The sequence below is a fragment of the Athene noctua genome, chromosome 21, assembly GCF_965140245.1.
Source record: "Athene noctua chromosome 21, bAthNoc1.hap1.1, whole genome shotgun sequence".
In the NCBI taxonomy this organism is placed as follows: domain Eukaryota; kingdom Metazoa; phylum Chordata; class Aves; order Strigiformes; family Strigidae; genus Athene; species Athene noctua.
Genome location: NC_134057.1, coordinates 4,338,297 through 4,361,076, shown reverse-complemented (window position 1 = coordinate 4,361,076; position 22,780 = coordinate 4,338,297). Strand labels below are relative to the sequence as shown.

The 22,780-nt window shown below is 48.0% G+C and overlaps 1 protein-coding gene across 1 annotated transcript in view; it reads right to left on the bottom strand.

Moving 5' to 3' along the window:
- ASCC1 (activating signal cointegrator 1 complex subunit 1) overlaps positions 1-22,780 on the bottom strand; it is a 37,739-nt gene that overhangs the window by 2,486 nt on the left and 12,473 nt on the right. Inside the window, exons 6-9 of the mRNA XM_074924237.1 lie at positions 21,820-21,956; positions 19,550-19,669; positions 15,500-15,624; positions 13,550-13,629 (exon numbers count right to left, since the gene is read on the bottom strand). Of these exons, the coding sequence (XP_074780338.1) occupies positions 13,550-13,629; positions 15,500-15,624; positions 19,550-19,669; positions 21,820-21,956 (462 nt within the window). The remainder of the gene's footprint in view (positions 1-13,549; positions 13,630-15,499; positions 15,625-19,549; positions 19,670-21,819; positions 21,957-22,780) is intronic.

The window sequence follows — 22,780 nt, the reverse complement described above, 5'->3', positions numbered from 1 at the left end:
ATTAATAAGAGATGGTAGTAAAAAGGGGTTGGTCTCCTTTCTCTTTTCGTTTTGGCTGATCTGAGGAAGGATGCTTTCCAGCTCTCCAGGGCTTGCTGCAGTGCTTGCTGCCAGCGTGCCCACTCACCCCAAACCTTAATACCCGTCTCTGTCAAAATGGTTGTTCATTCCGACACTCCCTTCCTTTGCAGAGCGCTCTCCACCCAAGAAAAATGGAAATCACTTCATTCCTAACAGAGGGAGCGGTAGGTGCGCTGGGTAAACAAGGAGACACTAGGATCTGAAAAGGATTTTTTTAAAAGAGAAAGGGGATGAGGTGCATTCCTTTCTGTAGAATAAAGTCTTTGCAAACATGAGGAAAACAAATGAAACACTGGGATGTGCTGGTCCCATCAGCAGCCACAAAAGTTAAACCTTTACACAAAACAGCCAAAGGAAGAGTCTTTCAAATACTTGTTTATCTTTGCACACCACAACGTGTTTCCCTTACAGAACACATGTACTTCAAAGCAAAAATTAGTTAATGAGACAAACCCTCCCCCCAGCCCCTCTCTAGCCTTGCACAGCCTCAGGCACATCGGCCCAGAAAGACAATCAGGAAGTCCCAGAAGACACGGCCCATGTCAAGGGCCCTCCATTTGTACGCTGCTAAAAGTGAAGCAAAACCCTTGTACCAAAGCACTTTGTATTCCCCTGGCTTTTTTAAGACCTACCACCTCTCATGTGTCCGAGCGTGTGTGTGTTTCCCAAGGAGAACGCTGCTAGAACTATTGATTTTTGGTAATGTAGCTGTACTTTCTGAGGGTAAACATACTACAAGATTTAGAGGACAACCACAGACATTTTTTTCTGCTCTCGTTTCAAGCCAGCTTCTCACTGATGCTTCTCTGCTCCCTGAGGCTTCCCAGGACCGGAGCCACCGGACGCCAGGCGTGGGGATCAGAGCTGAGCCACCGCGCGGCCGAGCTCTGCCTCGGGCAGTGGGGAGGGGGCCCCTCCAACATCACCCTCCGAGACCTCTGAAACGCTGGGAGCTGGCTTCCCGTCATGAAAGCATCCTGCGCTCGGGTCCCTGGAGGCTCGGGAAGAGATTTCAGAAGGCCAAGCCTCTCCTTTCGACTTTCACTTCTATTTATCTTGGGGAGAAGCCAAGCAGAGCCGAGAAAGATATTTATATCTCCCCCCCTCTCCCCAGCCACCACGGAAACGCTCCGGTTTCGGAGGAGGCCTGTAGCACAGCTGATGAAATGCCTTCTATAAAAGCATTTTAGCAGTTTTTTATTCTGGGCCAGGAAAGAAGATACCTGGAGGTTGTTACGCTTCATGTGCAAATGCTGATAGCCCCAAGGCTTGCCTAGTCCCCCTCCTGTCTCTTCCCACGGGTGCCACAGGCCCACCTTTCCCCAAAAAGGCTGCAGGGAGCACGAGGAGGTGCGGATCAGGAGCAGCTAGGAGGGAGGCAGGAGGAGGAAAAACGCTATCACCCGCACGGTTACCGAAAGCCGTGTCATTTGATTGGAGTGGGATGTGAGCCTCAGCAAAAGCACAGTAATTCTATAAATCCAAACACGCCGAAGGATTTACGTCCTCACCGCCTAAAGAATAAATAAGAGGTTGGGGGTTGGGATTCTTTGCTTTTTAAAAATTATTATAAATGAAAATGAACCTGATGGAGGTAAAGGTCAGCTTACAAAGTCTGCACCACGCATGCTGTGCAAGCTACTAACTCCCATCAGGGGAATAGCACTTACCAGACTAAGTGCCCTCTGTCCCCCTGCTGCCTTCCCAAATTAAATTAGAACTGAATAAGGAAAGAGCATTGTTAACTTTTAACCCCAGACCCAGCACCTCTAAGCAAATACGCCAGAGATGTGCTCTGCCTTCCAAAGCACAGCCGAAGGCTGGGACACCGCTCAGCCAGGATGCCCAGAAGGACAGGGCATCTCCCAGGGGGAAGCAGCAGGTGCCGAGAGAGGGGCACAGCACCCTCCCAGGACCCGCAGGGGTTGGCTGGGACTTGCAGCCGTGCTGCCAGTGCAGAAAGCCATGAGCTCCCGAGAGAGGGAGCATACCGCTCCACAGACAACTCACACTTCATACGTCAGCCTGCAAACTACTGTAGGCCCATGTGTGCAAGCGCCTCTCCTGCTCCCTCTCCCTTCTGGGAAGCTGGGGCCAAGGACACAACCGTGCAGGTAATGATGAAAGGCAGGCAGCCCTGCGGTAGCTCCCAGAAAGCACGCTTTTCTCCATTTCTGCCCCCAAAGTCATTTATTCTGAGCCAGGAAAAGCCAGCAGCACACCTGTTATTTCTAATTTCTCTCATTTAAGACAATTCCGTTCAGATGTTGGAAACTCTTCTTCCTCCAAGGTCCGTTCCCCTCTATTACCCACAAATTACATAGCAGGCCTCCCTTGGGGCGTGACAATCATTTTCTGAAGGAAGACAGAGGCTGAAGCCTTGTTTTGGGAGAGAAAGCATCACACATCAAACCACTTGCTCCTTGCAAACCTGAGCCAAAAAATGCTAGTACAAACTTCAGCCCTCAAACCACAACTTCCTTATCAAAGGCAGAGCAACAGATCAAAACCCAGGATGCCTCTTTTCCACATTTTTTCCCCTTTTGCCTTAGCCCGTAAAGTAGGTTTTATTGAAGGACTATAGGAACAAATGCAAAGGAGAACGATTCCGCGATGAAGCACTTAAAATGTGTGTCTAAATTATGTTGTGTTCCCGAGCGTGGGTATTTGTCAAGCAGCCATCCTCGGGGGCTCGCTTCCCACAGACAACCCTCCCAGAATGAGACAGCACCTTTGTGTTCAAACCTGGAAACAACGGTAATAAATCACGGCACTAATCCACGTAAGGACAGCAGCGACGCGTTTCAGCTCCGCTTATGAAGAGCGGAGATGCCAACACAAACTGGTGCTTTTAAATCACCTGTCAGGGGCTCAACAAGCATGAGAAATATTAATGGCTTCGCCTGGAGAGGCACTGGGCAGCGGGAGGACAAAATAAGTCCAGAAAAGGGAAGGGAGTAATAGGTATTTAAAACTTCCTTCACGTAATCTCTGGCTTGCACTCATGCTGCCTGGCCTGGATTTTGCTGCTACCATCAGGATTATTGATCAGTTTTTAAAGCCTTACGTCGTCTACGGTAGTCAGCCAAAAAGGACCCATCCTGAATTAATAAAAAGTCCAAGCAGCCCTGCTGAGAGCCTCGGTGCTCAGAAATGCTGAGAGAACAACTCACTGCAATGCTTTACAATTAAAAACTACCACCAAAGAGCAGCATTATCACAGGATAAAATGCATACACACACACATACACCCCCAGCCTGCGGGAGCTCACTTTGTTGTGAACTCCAGCCACAGAAAGCAGTGCCTTAGGGTAGGGGTATTATAGATTAACAGCACAAAACTGTCCCTGGTGAATCAGTGCTGGGGGCGAGCAGTGGCATGTAATGTCATTAGTCTGTGACCAATCAGCCTAAGAAACCCGGCTGCCCTCAGCAGGGAGCTGAGGGGGGGGTCCCATTTTCTGTATCTGGAACAAGCTCAAAAATTAGCAACTTCTGAGACGCAGGAAGGAAGAGGCTTGCAGCTCCGGGAGCTGACGGCTGCGGATGAGCTCACTGGCATTCCTGCTGCGCAGTCCATGCTGAGGACGGGACGCCAGCAATCCCTTCTCCTCTGTTTCGCCCGAGTTGAAGGTGTTTATCCACCAAGAGATCCCTTCCAGGAAGGCACGCGAACAGGCTGAGTGCCACTCGTATCTGCCTCCCTGGGAGAACTTGTGCAGGAGGATCGCTTTTGACAGGCAACCCAGTGCTGTGGCCATGCAAGATCGCGCCGGGAATCAGGGTCCAGCAGCAGAGAGCAGCGCCGGAGAGAGCTCAAACCAGGAGATTAAACTCAAGCTTCAGAGAAGCCACAGGCTTTACAGCTTCATCTGCTCTGCACGCAGTGACAACAGCTACCAGCTCGCCCAGCGGCAGCCGCTACCCTCGGCGTGTCCTGATCAGGAGCAGCGGTGAATGAAGGAAAGAACTTGGAAAGCCGGGAGGGATGGGAGGTTGCTTTCCATGGGAAATCAGCATGCTACGGTGCTGTTATCTCCTTCGGGGAAGGGAAGAAGCAAACAAAATCCCAGGCGTCCGCTGACAAGCATGGAGAAAAATTAAGTGGCGTTTCTGAAGATACCTCAGCCTCTTCAGAGCAACGAAACCTGCTTGTTTCCAGACTCTCTGCACCCTCCCCTGGATATTCCTGGCAGTACTTGCAGCAGAGCATGACCCCAACACCCCAAACCCTTCTTGCACCACCTTACACTACAAGGGAGGGGAGGGACCCAGACAGCATCAGACCATGGGCTGTGACTTGCCCAAATAAACCTCGGGCTATTTTTCCATCTCATGAGGGATGATACATTTGAATTAACGCTTGTATAACATGTCCACAGCTTGGGACAGAAAACACTGCAGATGAGCAGAGAACAATCGCTCTTCCAAATCATCTGGCTAAAGCACAACTGTGGTACCCATGCCAGCTACAGCAGGGAAGGCGCCGACTCTTCAGCAAACTGCTGTATTACAGAGCTGGTACCAGCATGAAGCCAAAAGGTTCGATAGAGGAAAAGTTATTGATGGCAAAAAACATTGATGGATTAAAAATTTAAAAAAAAAAAAGGTTTAGAAACGTGAAAGTAACACTCAAACACTGATGGACTCAAAGACTCCACCGAACTTCAGCAAACTATCCATTGGAGCTCTTCTGATTAACCTCCTTCGCTGCACAAACCAGTTTCCAACCCTGCTTTTGGGATCTTACCTACCTGCTTAACAGACCTCACTCCTGTGACCTCCCACACAGACCTGTCAGGGCCTCTCAGGTCGGAGCAGCACCTCTGTCACTCCCGGGCAGGCTGACTTGGGAACACCGCGCCGCAATGGAAAGCTGTTGGTAAAAGAGGGACCTCAAGGACAGCCTGCCTGTGCCCTGTTCCTGCTTTGTGGATTTCTGCTACCAACACCTCCCTGTCGATCACCCCAGTGGTCTACAAAAGCCTGCTACCTCCACAGCATGAAACGGCAGAAGTTGCCCCAGTCCCCAGGCTGCAGTACATGCTGGCGGAGCTCCTTCTTTCTCGTCCTGAGAATGCATCAAAACCCTTTCCATTTGTGACCTAAACTCCCCCAAACTATGACAGACAACCCCCAAATCAAATCCCCTGCTGGCTCCCAGAAGGTAAGACACAACCGGGCAAAGTGTCAAGATCTGGGGAGTTTGTTCAATTAACAGGGTTTTTTTTTCTTCTATTTTCAACTTTCAAAACATGTTTCCTGAAACAGTTTGGTGCCAAAAAAGAAGTATCTGATTCCTGTATTATTCACCCTGGACACCACTCCACCAATGATTATCTGTCAGAGGTTTAATTGTGCTTGGAAGCTTGCCAGCAATAATGTATGAGAAGTGTAGGAAAAGCAGGTAGACAGGCACTCAGCCAGAGAGGCAGCTCTTCCCGGTGTTCCCCACCTCCTCTCCAAATTAGCAATTGCTTCCTTTCCACAGCTTTTTAAAGGACTGCTGGCCGGGCATCCAACACCTTCCATTACTGCACGGGTGTTACAGGATTAAGACGTCGTGCAGAGTCACAAGGCAAGGGTGGAAGAGAGGGTTAGGAAGGGCAGAGACAGAAGGCAGTTGTCTGCCACCATGAGCACGCTGCCTGTGCCAAGGCCAAGCACCAGCCACCTTGGTGGGCGTATGCGGATCGACCGTTTGTTTTGTTCTGCAAGTGTGCAGCTGGCTCTGGAGTGTCTCTCCATCACCAGCAGAGCATCAAGCCCTTCCACCCAGATGGCACGAGGAACGGCACTGCCCGTTTAAGTCTTCTTTCAAGCTCTGGCAGGTTGTAAAAGGCGGCAGCAGAGGCCCTTTCACCTTGTCTCTCTTAGGAAGAATAAAGCACACAGATTTCAGGAGGGAGAAAATCTGTTCATAAAAAGTCCCAGCGGCCTATCTTTTGGGAGCACAGCTGATCTGTATCATAAGCAAAGCACTAACTCCTTTATCGTTCGCATTCAGCTTGCTGCTTCTTGTGTCATTTATATCGGCAAGCTTTGCCACCAACCACCAAGACCCAAAATTGCAAACAAGCCAGCATCTTGGGGGAGCACAAGCCCAACACAGGATACAAGTCAGTGGTATCTCCTCTACGACACAGGAAAAGCTTTTCCAATTAAATCACCGGTGCCACCCGTCAGAAAGCAGTAACGGTATAACCATCTCTCTCTGGAAAAGTACCACCAATGGGAGGTTTCTTTTCTATATTTTTATTTTACTGAGCCAAAGTAAATGCCACATAAATGCCATGAAGCTTTAGGAATGTTCACAAATGGCATTTCATGAGTGTTCTGCATATATTTCACATAGTAATCATAAAACGACAAGATAAAGAAAGGACCAAAAGGAGCCATCGGCTCCACCGTCCTCTCCTTCCCCGAGGCAGGAGGAGCTCACTTGTGGCAGACCCTGGACTAAGGTCTCTGTTCCCTCAAAACAACTGGAACCCCCACTTCTCTAGCTCCTCTAGGGCAGTGCTTTATTGCCATTACAAAGATTTTCCTAACACCTAAGCTCTTGCTGCAATTTAAGCCCGTTATTTGTTGCCCTACCATCAGAGCATGGAGGACAGAGTATCCACTACTGGCAAAAGCTTTCACATGCTTAAAGAGTTTTTCTTATGTGCTGTCCTCATTCTTCCCTTTATTAGCCTCAAAACAACTCTTAAGTCTTTCAGTCTCAGCTCACAGACATTTTCTAGCTCTCTGATTATCTTACTGTTGCCTTCTGGACTCTTTGCACCTGTCCACAGTGCCCGAAACCGGAAAAATACTTCAGCTAGGGGCTGAGCACCAGTGTAGTCACTGGTTTACTTCACAGGCCTTTGCTTCTTTCTTTTATTGCCACAGACAGACTGAGCTGGCTTGTGCTCTGGAGCAGTCCCCTGTAACCCCAAGCCCTGTCCCTGGGGCTGGTACGGAGGCACTGCTCCCTCCTGGATCTGTCCTTGTTCTCAGCAGTCCATTTGTTTCTGCCTGATTTCTCAAGATCATTTGGAGCTCTGTTCTCTCCTACTAACATATACAATTTTCCTTCCTCTCCCAGCTGGGTTTCATCTGCAGACCTAAGAGGAGCACGCTTCACACTGCCCATACCACCCTTCTGACCTTCACAGGTGGGAAGGGTATGAGGTTTCCAGCTGGGCTCTGTGAACATCTCTGACTGCTGCCATGTGAAACCTCAGCTTTCACAACTCTGGAGCAAAACCATCTCAGCTGTCAGAGGGTGATGCAGTGGTGGGGAGGGTAACATTCAGCAATAGTCTCAATTAATCTGTCAGATCTGAATTTTTGCAAATAAAACCACTTGGGGCCAGGTGCAGGCCTCTGTTCAGTTAAGAACCTCTCTCTTCAGGGTCCCCCTACTTCACAAGCCAAATCCAGTGGTGCTCCTGCCACTGCCACGCTGCAAAACCTTTGCTTTAGCTCAGGGTTTTGGGCCCGCTCCTCTTGCTACATATCCATGAAAATTCATGCGCTTGAGGAAATCAAACCCTAGTTGCTATGGTGAAAGGCATTCTGCAAACTAAGAAACAAATACAAGTGGGACATTTGGAGGTTACCGGAATTTTGTACATCTTTTAGACACGAATAAAAAACCCTCCAGCACATTAAAGGCTTCACTGACTTCCCAGATCCTGCTATGCCTCAAATATGAAGGATTTTCAGCACAACTTGTTTAAGGAAATTGATAACCAAGCACTGCATTTCTCCAAAGGAGCTTCATCCCCGTGGCTCCTAGCACTGCCTATTGTTGCAAATGCAGCAACAGTTTTTAAGAGCTGGGCTTCAGCTTTGCTGCAGAGATGCCAGGAGGCTTGAGACACATTCGGGAATGTTAGGACAAGGAGCTCCCATCAATGTGACCTACTCGCTACGCTCACCAAAATACCAAGAGGAGAAGCCCAGCTATGGAACCAGTAAATTCATTCGGACAGACCCGGGAAATTATCTGGCAGAAGGGTTATGGCACCTTTGGGATGAGCTGCCTACTTTTGCTAATCAGTGTGTTGGGTTGGTTGGTTTTTTTTTTTTTTGCACTTAATGTGCTGGGTCCCTGTCTTCTATTAAGGCACTGCTGTAATTCAACCCCTGCCAGCTCCACCGAGAAAAACTGTCCTCTTAAGATCAAAAAGGTGACGCTGTCTCAGCTGGCTGGTGGCAGAACAGTGGTCTCAGGGAAATGAGGAGGCAGGGTGCCCACTGAATGGGAAGCAGAGGCACCCACACCCACACAGAGAGCACCTCCAGAACGGCTGAGCTGCTGGGCTGGAGGGGGCCGCGGTGCAGGTAGCCCCGCCTGGAAGGGGCAAGTGGATTCAGAACTTTATAACCCTCTCAGCAAATCCTCCTTCTTCCAGCACTCACAGCTCCTGCTAACTTAGTCAGAGAGGTGCTGAGCACCTCTGAAGAAAAAGAGGCTTCTCCCCTCTACAGTAAGGTCACCAAACGGATCTGTCACACGCGGGCGAGTTAGCACAAACCTTCTGCACTCCCTGCACTGCGTTCTCCTCAGCGCGGCGTCTCAGCCTTCTCTCAATACCTCCAGCGCCAGTTCGTCACTCTGCTCCAAGGCCCAAACACTCCAACAAAGATATATTTTCCCTCTATTGTCTAGTCTGAATTTCCAAATGCCACTTCAGCTTCCTGTTTCACCGCATGCAAATAAAGTGAATACGCCTTTTTTTTCCCCTCAGAATATAATTCGTAGGAAAGCGTTATCACAGCAACTGCAATTTAATCTCCTTTATTTTTCCCCAAGATCATACAAACATTGATCTCCAGTCTCATCTGCTCAACTGTCACATCCTCCCATCCCACTGTTGCTCTAACTGCACACTGCTGAGCCTCCTCGATCGTTTCAGTATCCCTCGGTAATGGCCGGATCAGAACCGAAGGCAAAAATCCTCTCCTCTGCAAAGCGGCACTACAGCCTTTCATTTCTGCTTTTGATTCTTCTGTAAAACCGAGGCGAGGAAAGCACTGGCTTATTTCTGATACAGTGATGTTGCACCACAATCTCTTATTCAGTCTGTTCTCACCCCAGTGGATTTTTGTTTGGTAATTTTAACTCTAAACTTTCCAAGCAGCCAGCTCCTGTTAGGTACTTCTTCCAGTTGCCAGACCTACTCTAGATATACACACAGATCACCTCCTTGAGGATAACAAGATGTTCTTACCCTTTCTGAACACTGGGCAGTCTTGATCTCACCTAACGCAGGTTCTTTGGCCCTTTGATTTCACCTCAGCTTAAATATACACTGGAAAAAGACTCTGTCTCCTTAAATTGACTAACAAAAGTAACATAGAAAAGGCCTGGGTACCGATGGCTGCAGAACACGAGAAGCACTCCTCATCTGCAAGTGGACTTGATAATGGTGGCTCTGCACAGGGGCAGATTTTAATTTGTTTACCACTTGGTGGGTTTGGGGTATTTTGAGGGGTTAGGGTGTTTATCCAGAACAAGATTTTGCTTTTTCATTCTCTCTCTATGGCATTACATTAAATGTCTTAAACTGAACTACTGCACACCACAGCCACTGTACTGTTCTCACTCAGAAAGATAAAAATGATAACAGAGAACACTACCAGATTTGTTTGCTAAGAGCAGCTCTCCACCAGCCCTGGTATATCAGTCAGTAAATGCACTTTCCCCCTGCTCCAAGTGAAAGGAGATACGGTCCATAATGTCATACCCTGCATGCAAGCTTCAAAAGAGAAGAAGCGTCATCGAATTACGCCTTGTCCAACTAGAAGCCCTCCCAGAGCAGTCCTGCAGCCCGGCCGCTCTGCTCCAACTGCCGGCCCAGGGCATGGCAGCATGTGTCACTGCCTCGACTGATCCCGTTCCAGGCTTGCATCTCAGCTTAAAGCCTCCCTTAATGCCCTAAGACATAAGATGGGCAGCTTTCCGCTGCTGCTCCTCAGTAGCTGTTCCCTCAATATTTAATCTTGTAAGCTGTTAATGCACAGATCTGTGCTAAGCGGCAAGGTTCATCTTTTTCTGTACTCAAAATCAGCTTCTTTCTTGTTTGAATGTGGCAAAGGCCGCTCTTTTACGCCTCAGACCTCAAGTCAAAAATCATTAAATTTTAACCCAGTGAGAGTCCACATGGTTTTCTTCCTACTGTAAGCCTTCCTTTCCTTTAAAAGTATAACAGAAAATTTGGGGCCAGGTGGTACCTTTGCATTTCTTTGCATTTTTATTTATTCACTGCAGCCTTAGTTTTTTCACTAAGCAAAATAAATAAAAGCCCGGAGGCAGCCAAGCCTCGTCTCCGGAGATGCAGGCAGCTGCCCCTGCTGCCTCTGTGCCAGCGCTGTGCCGCTTGGCCAGCTGCGACGCAGGGCACGCAGCCACCGCCCGGGACACAGGAGGAGGCAAGGCAGAGGGGCTGCCAAACCGGCATCTCCCCGAGGCCCGCTTGCCCTGACCCTTCTCTCACAGCGAAGGAGCTGCCGCTGCCTTTCAGCTGCCAGTTGCTGCCCTCTCCCTTTGCTCTGCAAGAAACGAGTCGCTTTTTGTTCCCAACCAGAGCAAGAGTTTGGTATGTTATTCGTGCGATCAAAGAAGTCGATCAGCTAGCCGCTAGCCACTAGCCACCCTAGAAGAAATACACATCTCTCCATATGAAGTGGTTCATAAAGCATCCCCAGCTTCTTGAGACTAGGCTAGAAAAGCGCAATGCTAAAGTGTCTAGTGTTTTTGTGGGAGACACGAATCACTCAGCTGTTGGATCACGCACTCCCTTGGGCTTTCATCATCAGCAAGTCCAGGGAGCCTTTTTCATGGATATTCTTCAATACAGAAGTAATTTAAACGCCTAAACGCAACTCATCCTACAGGATCTATTTTCTGAGCAGTGTGGGAAGGTACCGGCCTGCACAACCATTTATTAGCACAAATAGGAGTGTATGTTTAACTCTGCGGAATGGGTAGAACAAAGGATTATTAAATAAAATTCCGATTAGTTCGGCTGAAAGCAAAATACCAGCTGGAGCCTGGGGTAACGTAGGCACGCTATCAGCAAACGTGCTGCCAGTGCATCTGCACACACACACACCACCTCTGACCACGGGGGAGCCTCAGACTGGAACAGCAGAACCGGGGGGTGTCCATCATGCTGGGATGGCTCAGGTCCTGCCCTCCGCTAAGCAAAGCCTTCGCCCTGACAGCACCAGCCGTGGCTGCACAAGGGGAACGAGAGTCATGAAACACGAAGTTCTCCAACTTAATGCCCTCCTACCAGTAGCCGTGCTTTGTCGGCTTTCCAAGTGGGAGCATTGCCACCCAACACAGCTACCGCAGAGTCCCACGGCCTGGGAACACGCGCACGGCACGTTGCTCTACCTACAAGGGGATGGTGCCTGCAAGCCAGCCCGTCTAACTGCAACCATATTCATTAACAGCCCGTCGTTTAGATCTTATTGCAAAAGTTAATGAAGCCACTTTGCGAGAGGGCAGCCTCCCTGAGCAGAAGATAAATAATGTATATAAAAGGGGGCTGGGAGGGAACTGGCGCATCCTTGCAAGGTCATGCTAGAATGCATCAGTGGCTGGCTGAGGCTGGGCTCCTCTGGTAAGAAGCCTGGAGCTATTTATGACTCATGTAATTAATTAATGCCAACGGGCGTTCTGCTGCAGGCACGTGGGAGACCAAAGGGAAATACGAAGCGAGCAGGTTAGGAAATGTAGTGGAGGTGGGGAGAAGGATGACATTTCTTGCGGCAAGACATGCTTTGAAGTAATTATCAACAGTCCAAAGAGCCAGCAGCTCTTCTGGCTACATCAGTACAAAATCAATTAGGAGCTTTAAAAATGCATCGGCTCGTATTTCAGAGAGCAGCAAAAATAAGAAGTAGCCATCTGAGGTAGGGCACTTGCATTTCCAAGCACCACACACTACCCGACCCACAGATCCTCAGACCCTGCAGCACGGTCCACAAATGGTGTGACCAGTAGAGGGAGCATCGTTAATGCCTTCCAAACCATAAATGTTTTGGGATGAGGAGCATTAAGGAAGACCAACGGCTTGATTTTATGCATCCCTAAAGTCTGAGGACAAGTTTAACAGACGCAAGAGAGAGAAGCAAAGGGCAAAGCGAAAGGTGGGCGTACGCCTTGAAAGCTGAGTCCCTGCAGGCACGCAGGGCTCCCGACACGTACCACCTTCCCTTTCTGCAGCCCAGCTCTCGGGCACCGGGAGCTAACCAAAACTCGCAGATCACATTAAGAAAAGGACCACGTCTGTGGCTTTCCTGCTTCAGTTTGCAATACTGCAGTCTCACACCAAACACTCAACATGTGGCGATGCTGAGTCATAACACTGCGCTTGCACAGACCTTTGAGGACAATGAGAGCTTAACCTAATTTTGTCCCTTTGTTTGTCCTCTGTGCAGAGGAGATCAATCAGTTCCACTCCTTGCCTTCACATCCCTGTGCATCCAGTGCCTCATACATTATACAGCAAACCTGTAAACACAAATAAAGCGCACCCTTTTCCTGCTCTGGTGCCCTAAAGTCCTTCTGGGCTGTCCAACTCCCACACAGCCTGCATCCTCTCTCGTATCTCTTTGTTGCCAGAATATCTTCTATCGGATCCCAAATGTATTTCAAGCATTGTCCCATCTCTGTCTTATCATAGCTGCCTGCAACAAATCCCCTCACACAATGAGGATTGCAAATTTGCTTACAACCCAGTTTTGTTTTCCATTTCTACTCCTCTGTGCTTGCCTTTTCTCTCTGGACACTTGCAGGGGCCAACCACCGCAGCATCAGCCTGCCACTGCCATCTGGATGAGCAGCAGAGGCTGCCTGCAGTCTCAGCCCTGGATGACAAAGCCTGGGAGGCTGCAGAATGCTCCCCCTCAAGCCTTACCCACCTCTACGGTCTGGGGGATCTTGCTTCCTACCCTCTGATCACTGCCAAAGCCCTCAGATCCTGGCTGGTGGGACTCCCCCTACCGCCATCTGCTATTTTTCTGGAGCAAAACCATGCAAATCCATAGCAGAGATGAGAAAACAGAAGAAAAGAGTAAGTGAAATGGCAGTCGGTTTTAGTTTCATAAATACATATGAGTAGAACAAGAGCAACAAAGTACTCCTTTCTGGTGGGCTGAGAATCGGCACGAGCCTGAGTCTCCAGGGTAAAACACGAGCGAAGTAAACGACAACACGAACACCCACTTAGCATTCGTGCTACATACTCCTGATCTGAGCCTCACCAGCTTTAAGAACGCTTCTGTTAAATACTGTAATGCTCCCAATTACGAGTGATCTGGATTGTTTATTTTCTAAACAGATTTTCCCCCCCAGGAGATCCTATAAGCCTAAAACAAAAGCAGTCTTGAAGAGGTGTTTCAACCTCTTTCGGCTATACAATATCCACAGCTGGCTCGATTTCCCTAATTGTTTCATACTGACCTTGAGGATATTTCGGCCATTAAACGACTCCCGTTCCTTGAAAGATGATTTACCAGTCATTGTATTGTTTCGCTCTTCAGCTGTAAAGAGAAAAGCCACCACCAGAATGAGCTTCAGATGGGAGAACTGTGTGTGCTGTACTTCACCCCCCACTCTCTCCCTCCCCAAAGTCAGCTGTCAGCTAATAAACCATCTTTGCCCGGTTCTTAGCGCAAAAAACCACTTCCATTTTGATTTTTTTAAAGAGAACGAGGCTGAATATGCAGGAATTGGTGCCTCTACCAGGATGATCGACGTTACCTGGAGGAAAGACCCTATATCATAGCTACTGCTAGGGTGGTTCTGTAGGGCTGATGGCTCAGTGCAACACATCTGCTTCTCTCTGGCTGATTTTAATCGCACATCCTGCCAGGGTGAGAGTCAGCACTGCGAGCGCTTGCATCCCTGGAACAGCACCAAATCCCAGACTGAGCATGTGAGCACAATGCCAGGCGTGACCCGGACAGCACCTATACAAACCTCCGCTGCCTGCTCTGGGAAGCACACACATGTGGTGTGTATGCTTCTGAGGGGTGGGCATGCAGCCACACATACAGACTTTAAGAATAGCAACCTAGGCCTACAGCAACTGCCAAATGCCTACGTCTTAGATCCATTTCCCCAGAGCATGTCTGGATTTTTATATAATCCCGGAGTACATGATCTGTTCTTTCCACAGGACCTCTGCCACACTCAGTGAATATATTCAATACTTCTGTTTCATCTCTAGCATTAACTATGAAGTCTCACTCACACCTAGCATGCTACTCAAATCCTGTACTGAATGTAAAGTGACTCCTAGGGCTATCTGTGAAATTCTCTATCCGTTGTGTCTGAATGCCTCGTGGGGTTGTTCAGAAAACAGACTCACAATGCCAGGCGCAGCTGCCCATGCATCTCCCCTAACAGAGAGCCACATCAGCACTTTGGGTGCACATTTTCATCAATTTTCAGGGCTCAGTTTAAGAGAGCTAAGCCCTGTCTTTTCAGGGTTCCTACCGCCTGAGTATGCTTATCTGACTTTAGTAGCATTCATCCCCGAAGTCTGCCGCTGGGCACAAGAAAACCGTAACACAAACCATCTGCTGTTATCGCTGTCCATACAGAGACTCAGAGAGGCAGTAACTGGAGAACACTCCACATAACCTATCGGCATTGCACAGAGCCCGCTGTGCCAGAGAAAGCTACGAAAAGCTTTGGCGCAACGCTGTTAAGACTTGCAAACTACACACCAGTGCCAGAGCATATGCATGTTTGCACATGGAGAACACTGCCCCTCCTTAAATGCAATGCATCTGAGGCTGCTGTATAAAGTAATGTGATAAGGACGATGCTACAGACTGCTGGAGCAGACAATCTTTTGGCAGAGACAGCAGACGCTATACACTCAATAACAGCTGATATTCAGCCTTGTGGCCATCTGAATCTGATTTAATGAGAATGACACTGGACTCACGTTCCTAAACCAACAGGAGATCTTTAACTTGACCAAAGAGGACCACGTTTTCATCTTGTTTAAAGATCAGCACAGCACATTGAGTTGTTACTAAATTTCAATTTAATGTTGGGGCACAGAGAACCCAAGACCTCACACAGTATTTGAACACATTCCTCTCTGGCCCAGATCCTCTGAGTGCTGCTGGGTGATAGTGTTTCTGAAGTTATGACAAAGAATCTTAGAAAAGATCCAGCAAGTGCTCAAAGCATGCCTGCCTTCTGCAGTTCTGCTGATTGCTTTTTAATTTTCTTCTGGGTTTTATTTAGTGACATCTCCCCATGAGGGAGGTATTTTTGAGATTAGGAAAGATCACAAAATTTAACAAAGGAAACAAAAAAGCCAACAGAAGCATTTCCTGTTCAGAGGTACTACTTTAAATGCATTTATCAGTAGAAAGGGTGAGGGATACGCACCACTTGGATCTTTCCTGAAGACAGTATTCATGACTGTAGCATGCAGTTTCACCCTATCCCATTCTTTAAGCATCAGGCCGGAGGCCACAAACCTTTCCATCAGCTGATCAGCGATCACCTGCAATCTGGGAAGGCAAAACCAGAAAGAACAGAGCAGTGTAAACCAAGAAGAAACCCCTGCATCGTCAGGTTTTTGCTTTTCATCCCAGGAGGGCAGCATGTGTGAAATGAACTCTGCACACACATGGGGAAAGGGAGCTACTCTTGGATGGAAAGTGAACACAGCCATCAGGATTCAGCTCTAATGCAAAAAGTTCCGGTTGTTTCGCAAAGCTTCCTTGGTGATCACTTCTGCTGCAAATATTCCACAATGAAGGGCAGATTTAGCATAGCAGAGAGCTTGTTCGCAGTGACAGATGTTATTGGGACTTGAAGGATGTGTTTGTCTACTGCCAGGAAACACAGAGTGCCTCTCCTTACAAATGCTAAGAGCCGCAGACCCCCAGGGGGGCCTAGGCACCCTGGACTCCTGGAGGATCTGCCCTGCTCAGGGACTGCGACCCATAGGGTGCACCAGGCTGGAGCTTGGGCCCTCTCTGACCCAAATAAGCAACATGGTCACTGGGCTTCATTTCTGGGAGAGCCCAGAATGTGGTGACAGAGGGCACAAACCCAGACAGCACATCCTGGTGAATGCTCCAGCTTTGGAGCTACTGAGCAAGCAGAATCAAAGGACTTATTGCCACCTTCTTGTCTGGCCTCAGTTGGGGAAGAAAGTGGCCGTGGCTGCGGGGATCTACGGGCAGGCCTGTCCTAGGATAGGCAGCAGGAGCAGGCAGGTGATCAGCAATGCGCTCACATATCCTATGTCTAAAGAGCTGAAGGAACTTCGAGGCTGCTGCTGTCTCCTGCAAAATTTCTGCAGTGCCTCAGCCTTACCAAAACCAGCAAGGACATGCTAGGAAAAAAATTTCCCGTCCCCGAAAACAAGGCAGGAGGGTATTACTCTATGCAGAAGAATCTGGGCTTCTCTCACCATGTCCAAGGGATTAGACAGCTTTCCGCTGCACCAGGTCCCACCAGTTTGGCACCTCAGCTGCAGTGGGAGAAGCAGAGCATGGCCTCTCCAAGGCTGGTGTCCAGAGCCTGGGGCTGCAATGCTCCACATGCCAGAACCTACCCCACCGCTGGTTTTGTACTGCCCCTCATGGGCTGCCAGCCCCCGTGTGACGATTTCTAGACTCTCAAACTACCAATTGTCATGGTTTTCTATCACTTTCTGGCCTTACTTCAGTGAATTTTAAAATCAGCAATGACAAAGATTAAATGAATATCATTATAGACAATGCTAAAACAAATTAACAGAGAATAGCTCAAGTGAAAATGGTGCTTTATTATGTTATAAAGTTAATCAGGGAAATAAAACAAATTAGGATGAATTATAATGGAAATTATTTGCCATGTGGGAGGCATCAGAGCATGATCCCTCTCTCAGTCTGGGCCATTATATGTGCAGAAGGGCTTGCCAACCCCTAATTCTGTCTGCAGTTATGCAAGCTAAGTCAGGGTAAATCAAATCTCCTGCTTTATAGCTTAAGCCGATCAAGATCATCCAAAGATCAGGAAGGAACTCCACCCCTCAGCCATGCCAGGAACTACAGAGCTAGCAAGACATCTTGCATGAGACAGGAAGGCACACACTTCTCTTAAACGCGACCTGCAGCAGGCTGATCTAGCACAGCAAAGCATGTGGCTGCCACTCTCCTTTAGTATTGGCCTTCCAGCTGAGAAACTCTGCTTTCTACCTGCCTTCCCCATTTCCCTGTGCAAAGCACAGCATGTTTTAGCAGGCAAGAGGTAGATGGAGCCGCTCCGCAATGATACAGAAAACGAAGCAGAGTTTTCTGGCGGGATCACCATTTGTCCCCTCTTTATAACCACCATTTGTCCAACACTGTGTCTGTTGGAATCTCAGAGGAAGCAAAAGAAGCTTTCACTGCTCTCCATCAACACAAAAATATGTTCTTTCCCCTCTGCAAAGTTACAAGTTTTCTGGATGCTTTCTAACAGTTAAGGAACTGTATTATGGGAGAAGTGCCAGATGAATTAATTTGCAGGTGAGGGCAGGACCAGTGTGGGCCATGCATAAAAACTTAAAATCACTTGGGCCTCTCTGAGCATGCTGCTATGCAAAAAACCAAAAAAGGTGTTGAGGAAGAGAAGTCTGGCAGCCTCCAGGTGCCATGCAAAGCACAAGGTCTGGGTTTGGTCAAAACCTCAGCTAACAGATCTCTGTGAAGGACGGAGGAGACATCAGCCCTTTCTAGGGGGGGCAGGTGGGTGTCATTTTCATTTGCAAGGCAAGGTAGATTTGAAGACCTCGTTTCTCTCCCTTGTCAAAATCAGCTCCGCCACCCCTAATGCACATTGGCATTTTCTGCTAGCATTATATCTAAGTGGGTTCTCAGCAAAACGGATACAGCTGGCATCTGAAGGAGACCATAGTGCTAGTCCCAACAATCCGAGCTGTCTCCAGACGCAGCAAACATCAGTGCCTCACTTTAGGCCCTACTTACGCTCTATAGGATTTCTCTACCAGCTCTTCAGGTTGCAGACTTATTTTCAGATGCAAACAGACTCACAAGCACTGCACCTCAGATGATCCAGAGCTCGGTGACCGGAGAAAAGAGGCCTGTACCTCAGCTCTCAGAGCTGACACTTCGGATGCTTTCTACAACAAACCCACCAAAGAGCATTTGGGTCATCCACTGTCTCCCTCTGTCTCATCTTTCTGAGTGCTTCTGCCTTGTTTCTCCCAGTACTTCTCTTCTGTCTCCTGGCTGATCTCTAGCTTGCCCCGGTTCTCCACCCGCCCCCTTTGTTTTATCTCGCCTCTTTCAGGGTAGCACAAACTTCAAAGTGAAAGAGCAGAGAAGAGGAAAAGATTTCAACTCCTACTGCCTCCCAGCAATTCTGACATTTTCATTTTCCCACCCATTTCCTTATCCCATTTCCGATCTCTTCAACACAGTCTCCGAAGTGCGGGTTTTAATCAGGGACCCCCCCTTGTCTCCTCAGCCCTCGGGGAAAGGAGATGCCAGAACATGTCCTTCCTTCCTTGAGCCAGTCCCTGCTCACAGCTTCCCTCCAGCTGCACTGCTCGGCGCTCCCCTGCTAGCTCCTGCTGTCCTCTAGCAATGGGAACAGACAACAAAAGGGCAGCACTGCCAGAAAAAGAGAAGGCCAAGGCACAGAGAGAGAAGGCTAAAGCTCTTCTGGCTATTTTCCCACCCACCCCTCAACTGACAGCATAGAGTACAACAGCTGACGTTTCCCCACTCTTCCAGAAAGCACTGAGAGAAAAGATGGTGCTGTCACCGGTGACGTACTTGTCAAAAATGAGGTGGAGGAAGGTTGTTCAAACACCACCACATCCCTGGCAGCACTGTTTGTAGAGCTAAAGCCATCAGTCACAGTGGCAAACAGCACAGACACATGCACTGACACCAACCAGGCTTCAAGGTTTCACACCAGCAGCTCAGAGTACAGACATTTCACACCTAGCGCCAGTTCCAGGCTAAAAAACAACTCTGTAACCAAGTCATGCTTTTCGGAGGACCTTCTGGTGTAACTGGGTTTTAAGAATAATTAAGTGCTGCAGAATATGCCAGGTTGTCCAGATTAATCTGGATTGCAGGCTGGGAACTAGACAGCAGAGGCCAAGTTGTCCTGCCTTCTAAGTCATCTCAGAAGTATCTCCTTGGCCATCTTATCACAGCGCGAGCCACCACACCATTATTCAGTCTGACAGACTGCTACAGGAACAAATGACATCTTTCAGCCACACCACCAGTGACTGATTTAAAGAGCAAACACATCACTGCCTTAACCGGTTTAGGAAGCAAGAACGACTTCATCTTCCTGACTGCTGGCCCAAGGACTGCTAGCAGTGCTCACCAGCTTCAGACAGCAGAGGGTTTCTCTGGCACACCGCTACTGCTGCTGTGGCACATCGAGGAGAAATAAAAGAAAGGAGAATGGAGAACTCACCTGTCCGAGCCATCCTTCATGTGGACTTTGGCATAAAGGACATCTGTCATGGCAGGGTCATCGTTCATGTACTCCACTCCTGACACCTCCACAGTCAGGGGCCTGCCTCCAGCAATTTGGCTAAAATGCAAGAAATCCCTTATGTTAAAAAGCAAAACATCACCACTGCTTTTGAAATACAACACATAATACTCCTCATGCACACACTAAGTATTTGGTTTTAGTAAGGGAATGATGTAAAATACGTTTTTTGCTACAGTTAAACAAATTTGAGGTTAAGCAGGACTAAAATGTTATATAGACCATATGGGGCAGTGAATGCCACTGAAGAGTTCTTCTCTCCCCTGTCTTTCAGGTTGTTTGCACTGAAGAAACCCAAACACAAAAAAGGCTCCCTAATTTCTAAAGCTCGAAAGGCTACAGCTGCTATTGTCTCATCATCTCAAGAAACACCGTAAAAACATTTAAATTCATACGTTCAGTGTTTTAGACACACATTAAGTCAATTTAGTGTTCACAGGCCACCTCAGTGCAGAGATCTCCATTTACATTTCAGAAAACCCATCAGCAGTAAAATGGTACAAACTCTTGCCTTCCCTGTGAAGAGAGCGATTGTGACACAAAGTCTCCAGCTCACTGACTTTCGCTGGGAAAAGTACTTGATACAGAATGCAGTTTTAAGTACATTTCAACATCCACTTATAAATGCTGGAAGTAAATAGAGATGTTTTAAAATCAGCTCCAGCTACTCTTGCAGGAAGGCGAAACTGAAAATGTGTGCAGGATATAATATGCACTCCCACACCTGCAAACACACTGGGAAGTGTATCTGCTTCCAAACACGCCACCTCCTTGCCTTTACCACCAGAACATCACAGGGAGGCAGGGCGCTGCAGTGCAGGTTCCCTGTAAATGCCCAGTAAATGCTGTTGTCTCATTTAATGACGAGGTCTTGTGGAAAGTACAGGTAGTGTCTGGGCAGGCAGAGTAATAAACATGAGTTAACAATGTGAGCATGACTTTGCTCTAACCTTGCTCACTTCTGTTCAGCTTGCCTGAGAGACTGACTTTGAGATTCTCAGCAAAGCTTCCCAGATGGAACAAGGAGAGCATGATTTCCCATTCCAGTATGTTTACTGGGAGGAAAACAGCCCAAGTGTACCGTTGTGCACATCACACTGAGAACACTGAAGGCCATACATTCTGAAAACGGTCAAAGGCGGCACATCTACCTTCACATGGCACTACCTGCATTTAGCAAAGTAAATGAACGCTAATGAAGGTTTGCGTGGGTGGAAAGGAGCCTAAATTAATTTTCAAAGTATATTTATTTGGGTGTGGCAGGGGAAATAACCTAAAGGTTATGTTCAAGTGTTGATTCCTCCTCCACTAAAGGAAATGGAGAGTAAAGATTTTCTCTGCCTCAGTTCAATCCACTTATGAGGAAGCTGCCACTTTTCAAATACTGAGGGCAGAGCCTTCCCCTGGAAACGCACTTGCATTTCTCTTCAACAGCTGAACAACTGTCATTTTAAAGGCAGATGTATGAATTTTGGCCATGCGTTATTTCCCACAGGTATTAGCTGGTGTAGTGCGGCTAATTCTTCATGCACCGAGGCAACAAATAAATAAATATCAAGGATCCATGTTCTATGTGCAAAGGCTTTGCAGAAATAAATAAATAAACCAATCCCTCAGGCCATCTCCAATTTCTAAGCTGAACAGAGATAAGCTAATTACAGTGTCATTCAACCACATTTACAGTTAAAGCCCTAACATCTGCAGCTCAGTGTTAACAGGCAGGGAGAAAGCCCTGGTCCTGGAGCAGCACTGAATGCTTCAGACCAATTACTCACACATGGCTTCCCTGCACACAGCTCCTCACATCAAGAAATGCATGTCAAGGACACCTCAGCATCTGCTCTGAGGCGGGAAAGAGCTCGTCCCTCCCTCTGCAGCAGGCAGTGGACAACAGCAAGAATTGCTCACACAAAAATAACGGGGATGCATGTGAGAAAAAGAAATGAGTAGAGCAGGTTTTTAGGGAATGCTGGGGGTTTGAGCCGAGCTGCACAATGCTGTTAGACTCTTCATGACCACTTGGAGATTTCTTCTGCTCCCATTTGAAACGTTTCAGCCTTTTTCTACATTTCTAGAGTTGAAATAAGACTACTGAGCTGCTTTCCTCTTCACTATCCCTTGTCAAAGACAGCTTGCTGCTGTTCCCCCACTCATGCCCTTGGTGATGACATCCCTTTTTTATCACTTACTCCACAAAGTCCTCTTTGCATCGCTGTAGGAGGTCACACGCTTTCTGGATCTCTTGCTCATTCAGAAGTACCAGCGTCCCAAGAGTCAGGTGAAGCTTTGCAGGGTTCTGGAACAGGCTGCTACTGACCCCGTGATCCTATAAATCAGTCAATCAATCATATATAGGTGTCTTATCCCATACACACACCCCCCCCCCCTCCATCAGAGGGATAAATACTACAGAGAACAGGTACCAAGCCACTGGCATCAAACCTTTTATCTCTGCATCACTGATCAGGTTGGTAGTGACTCGAAGTTGAAATGAGAAACAAAATCTCTCACAGGCTTTGGGAGCAAGCGAGCTCAGCCTGGCAGGGGAGGCGCAGCCCCCCGCCGCACACACACTCCCTGCCTGCCTTTTCATCGGGGCTGCTGAACAGCAGCCTGGAAGCTCGTTACGACAGGCTCTAACTCAGGACCTGGGAACAGCAGCACTTGCTCGTACGGGTTTTTGAGAGGAGACTTCCACAGCTGTCAAAGAGGCAGCTGCCATCAGCAATGAACTCAACACAAGTCAGCACAGATTTAAAACTTGAGTTAAGTCCATTTTTTGTGCAATAAAGCTGGAACCAGCTGTAGTGACAAGCTCTAAATGGTCTCTAAATCCTGTCTAAACACAGGTTGCACCTCACAACACAAGCACAGCTAATACCAGCTCTGATAATTACATTTTTCTTGTTCCCTTGTGCCCTGTAGTTTGCCGAGATGAATTAAGTTTAAATTCCCTTTATAAGAAGAGCTACATGTTGTTGCTGGAGAAGAACTGTTCCCAGGTGGAGCAGTAGTTACATTCAGCTTTAAAACACATGCTCTTTTGTTCTAGGATATTTATAAAAATACCTCCAGGATGGTTAACACACCCATATTAAAACAATTATTTCCACTTAGTAGCCATTTCCCATCAGTGCATTAAATAACCTA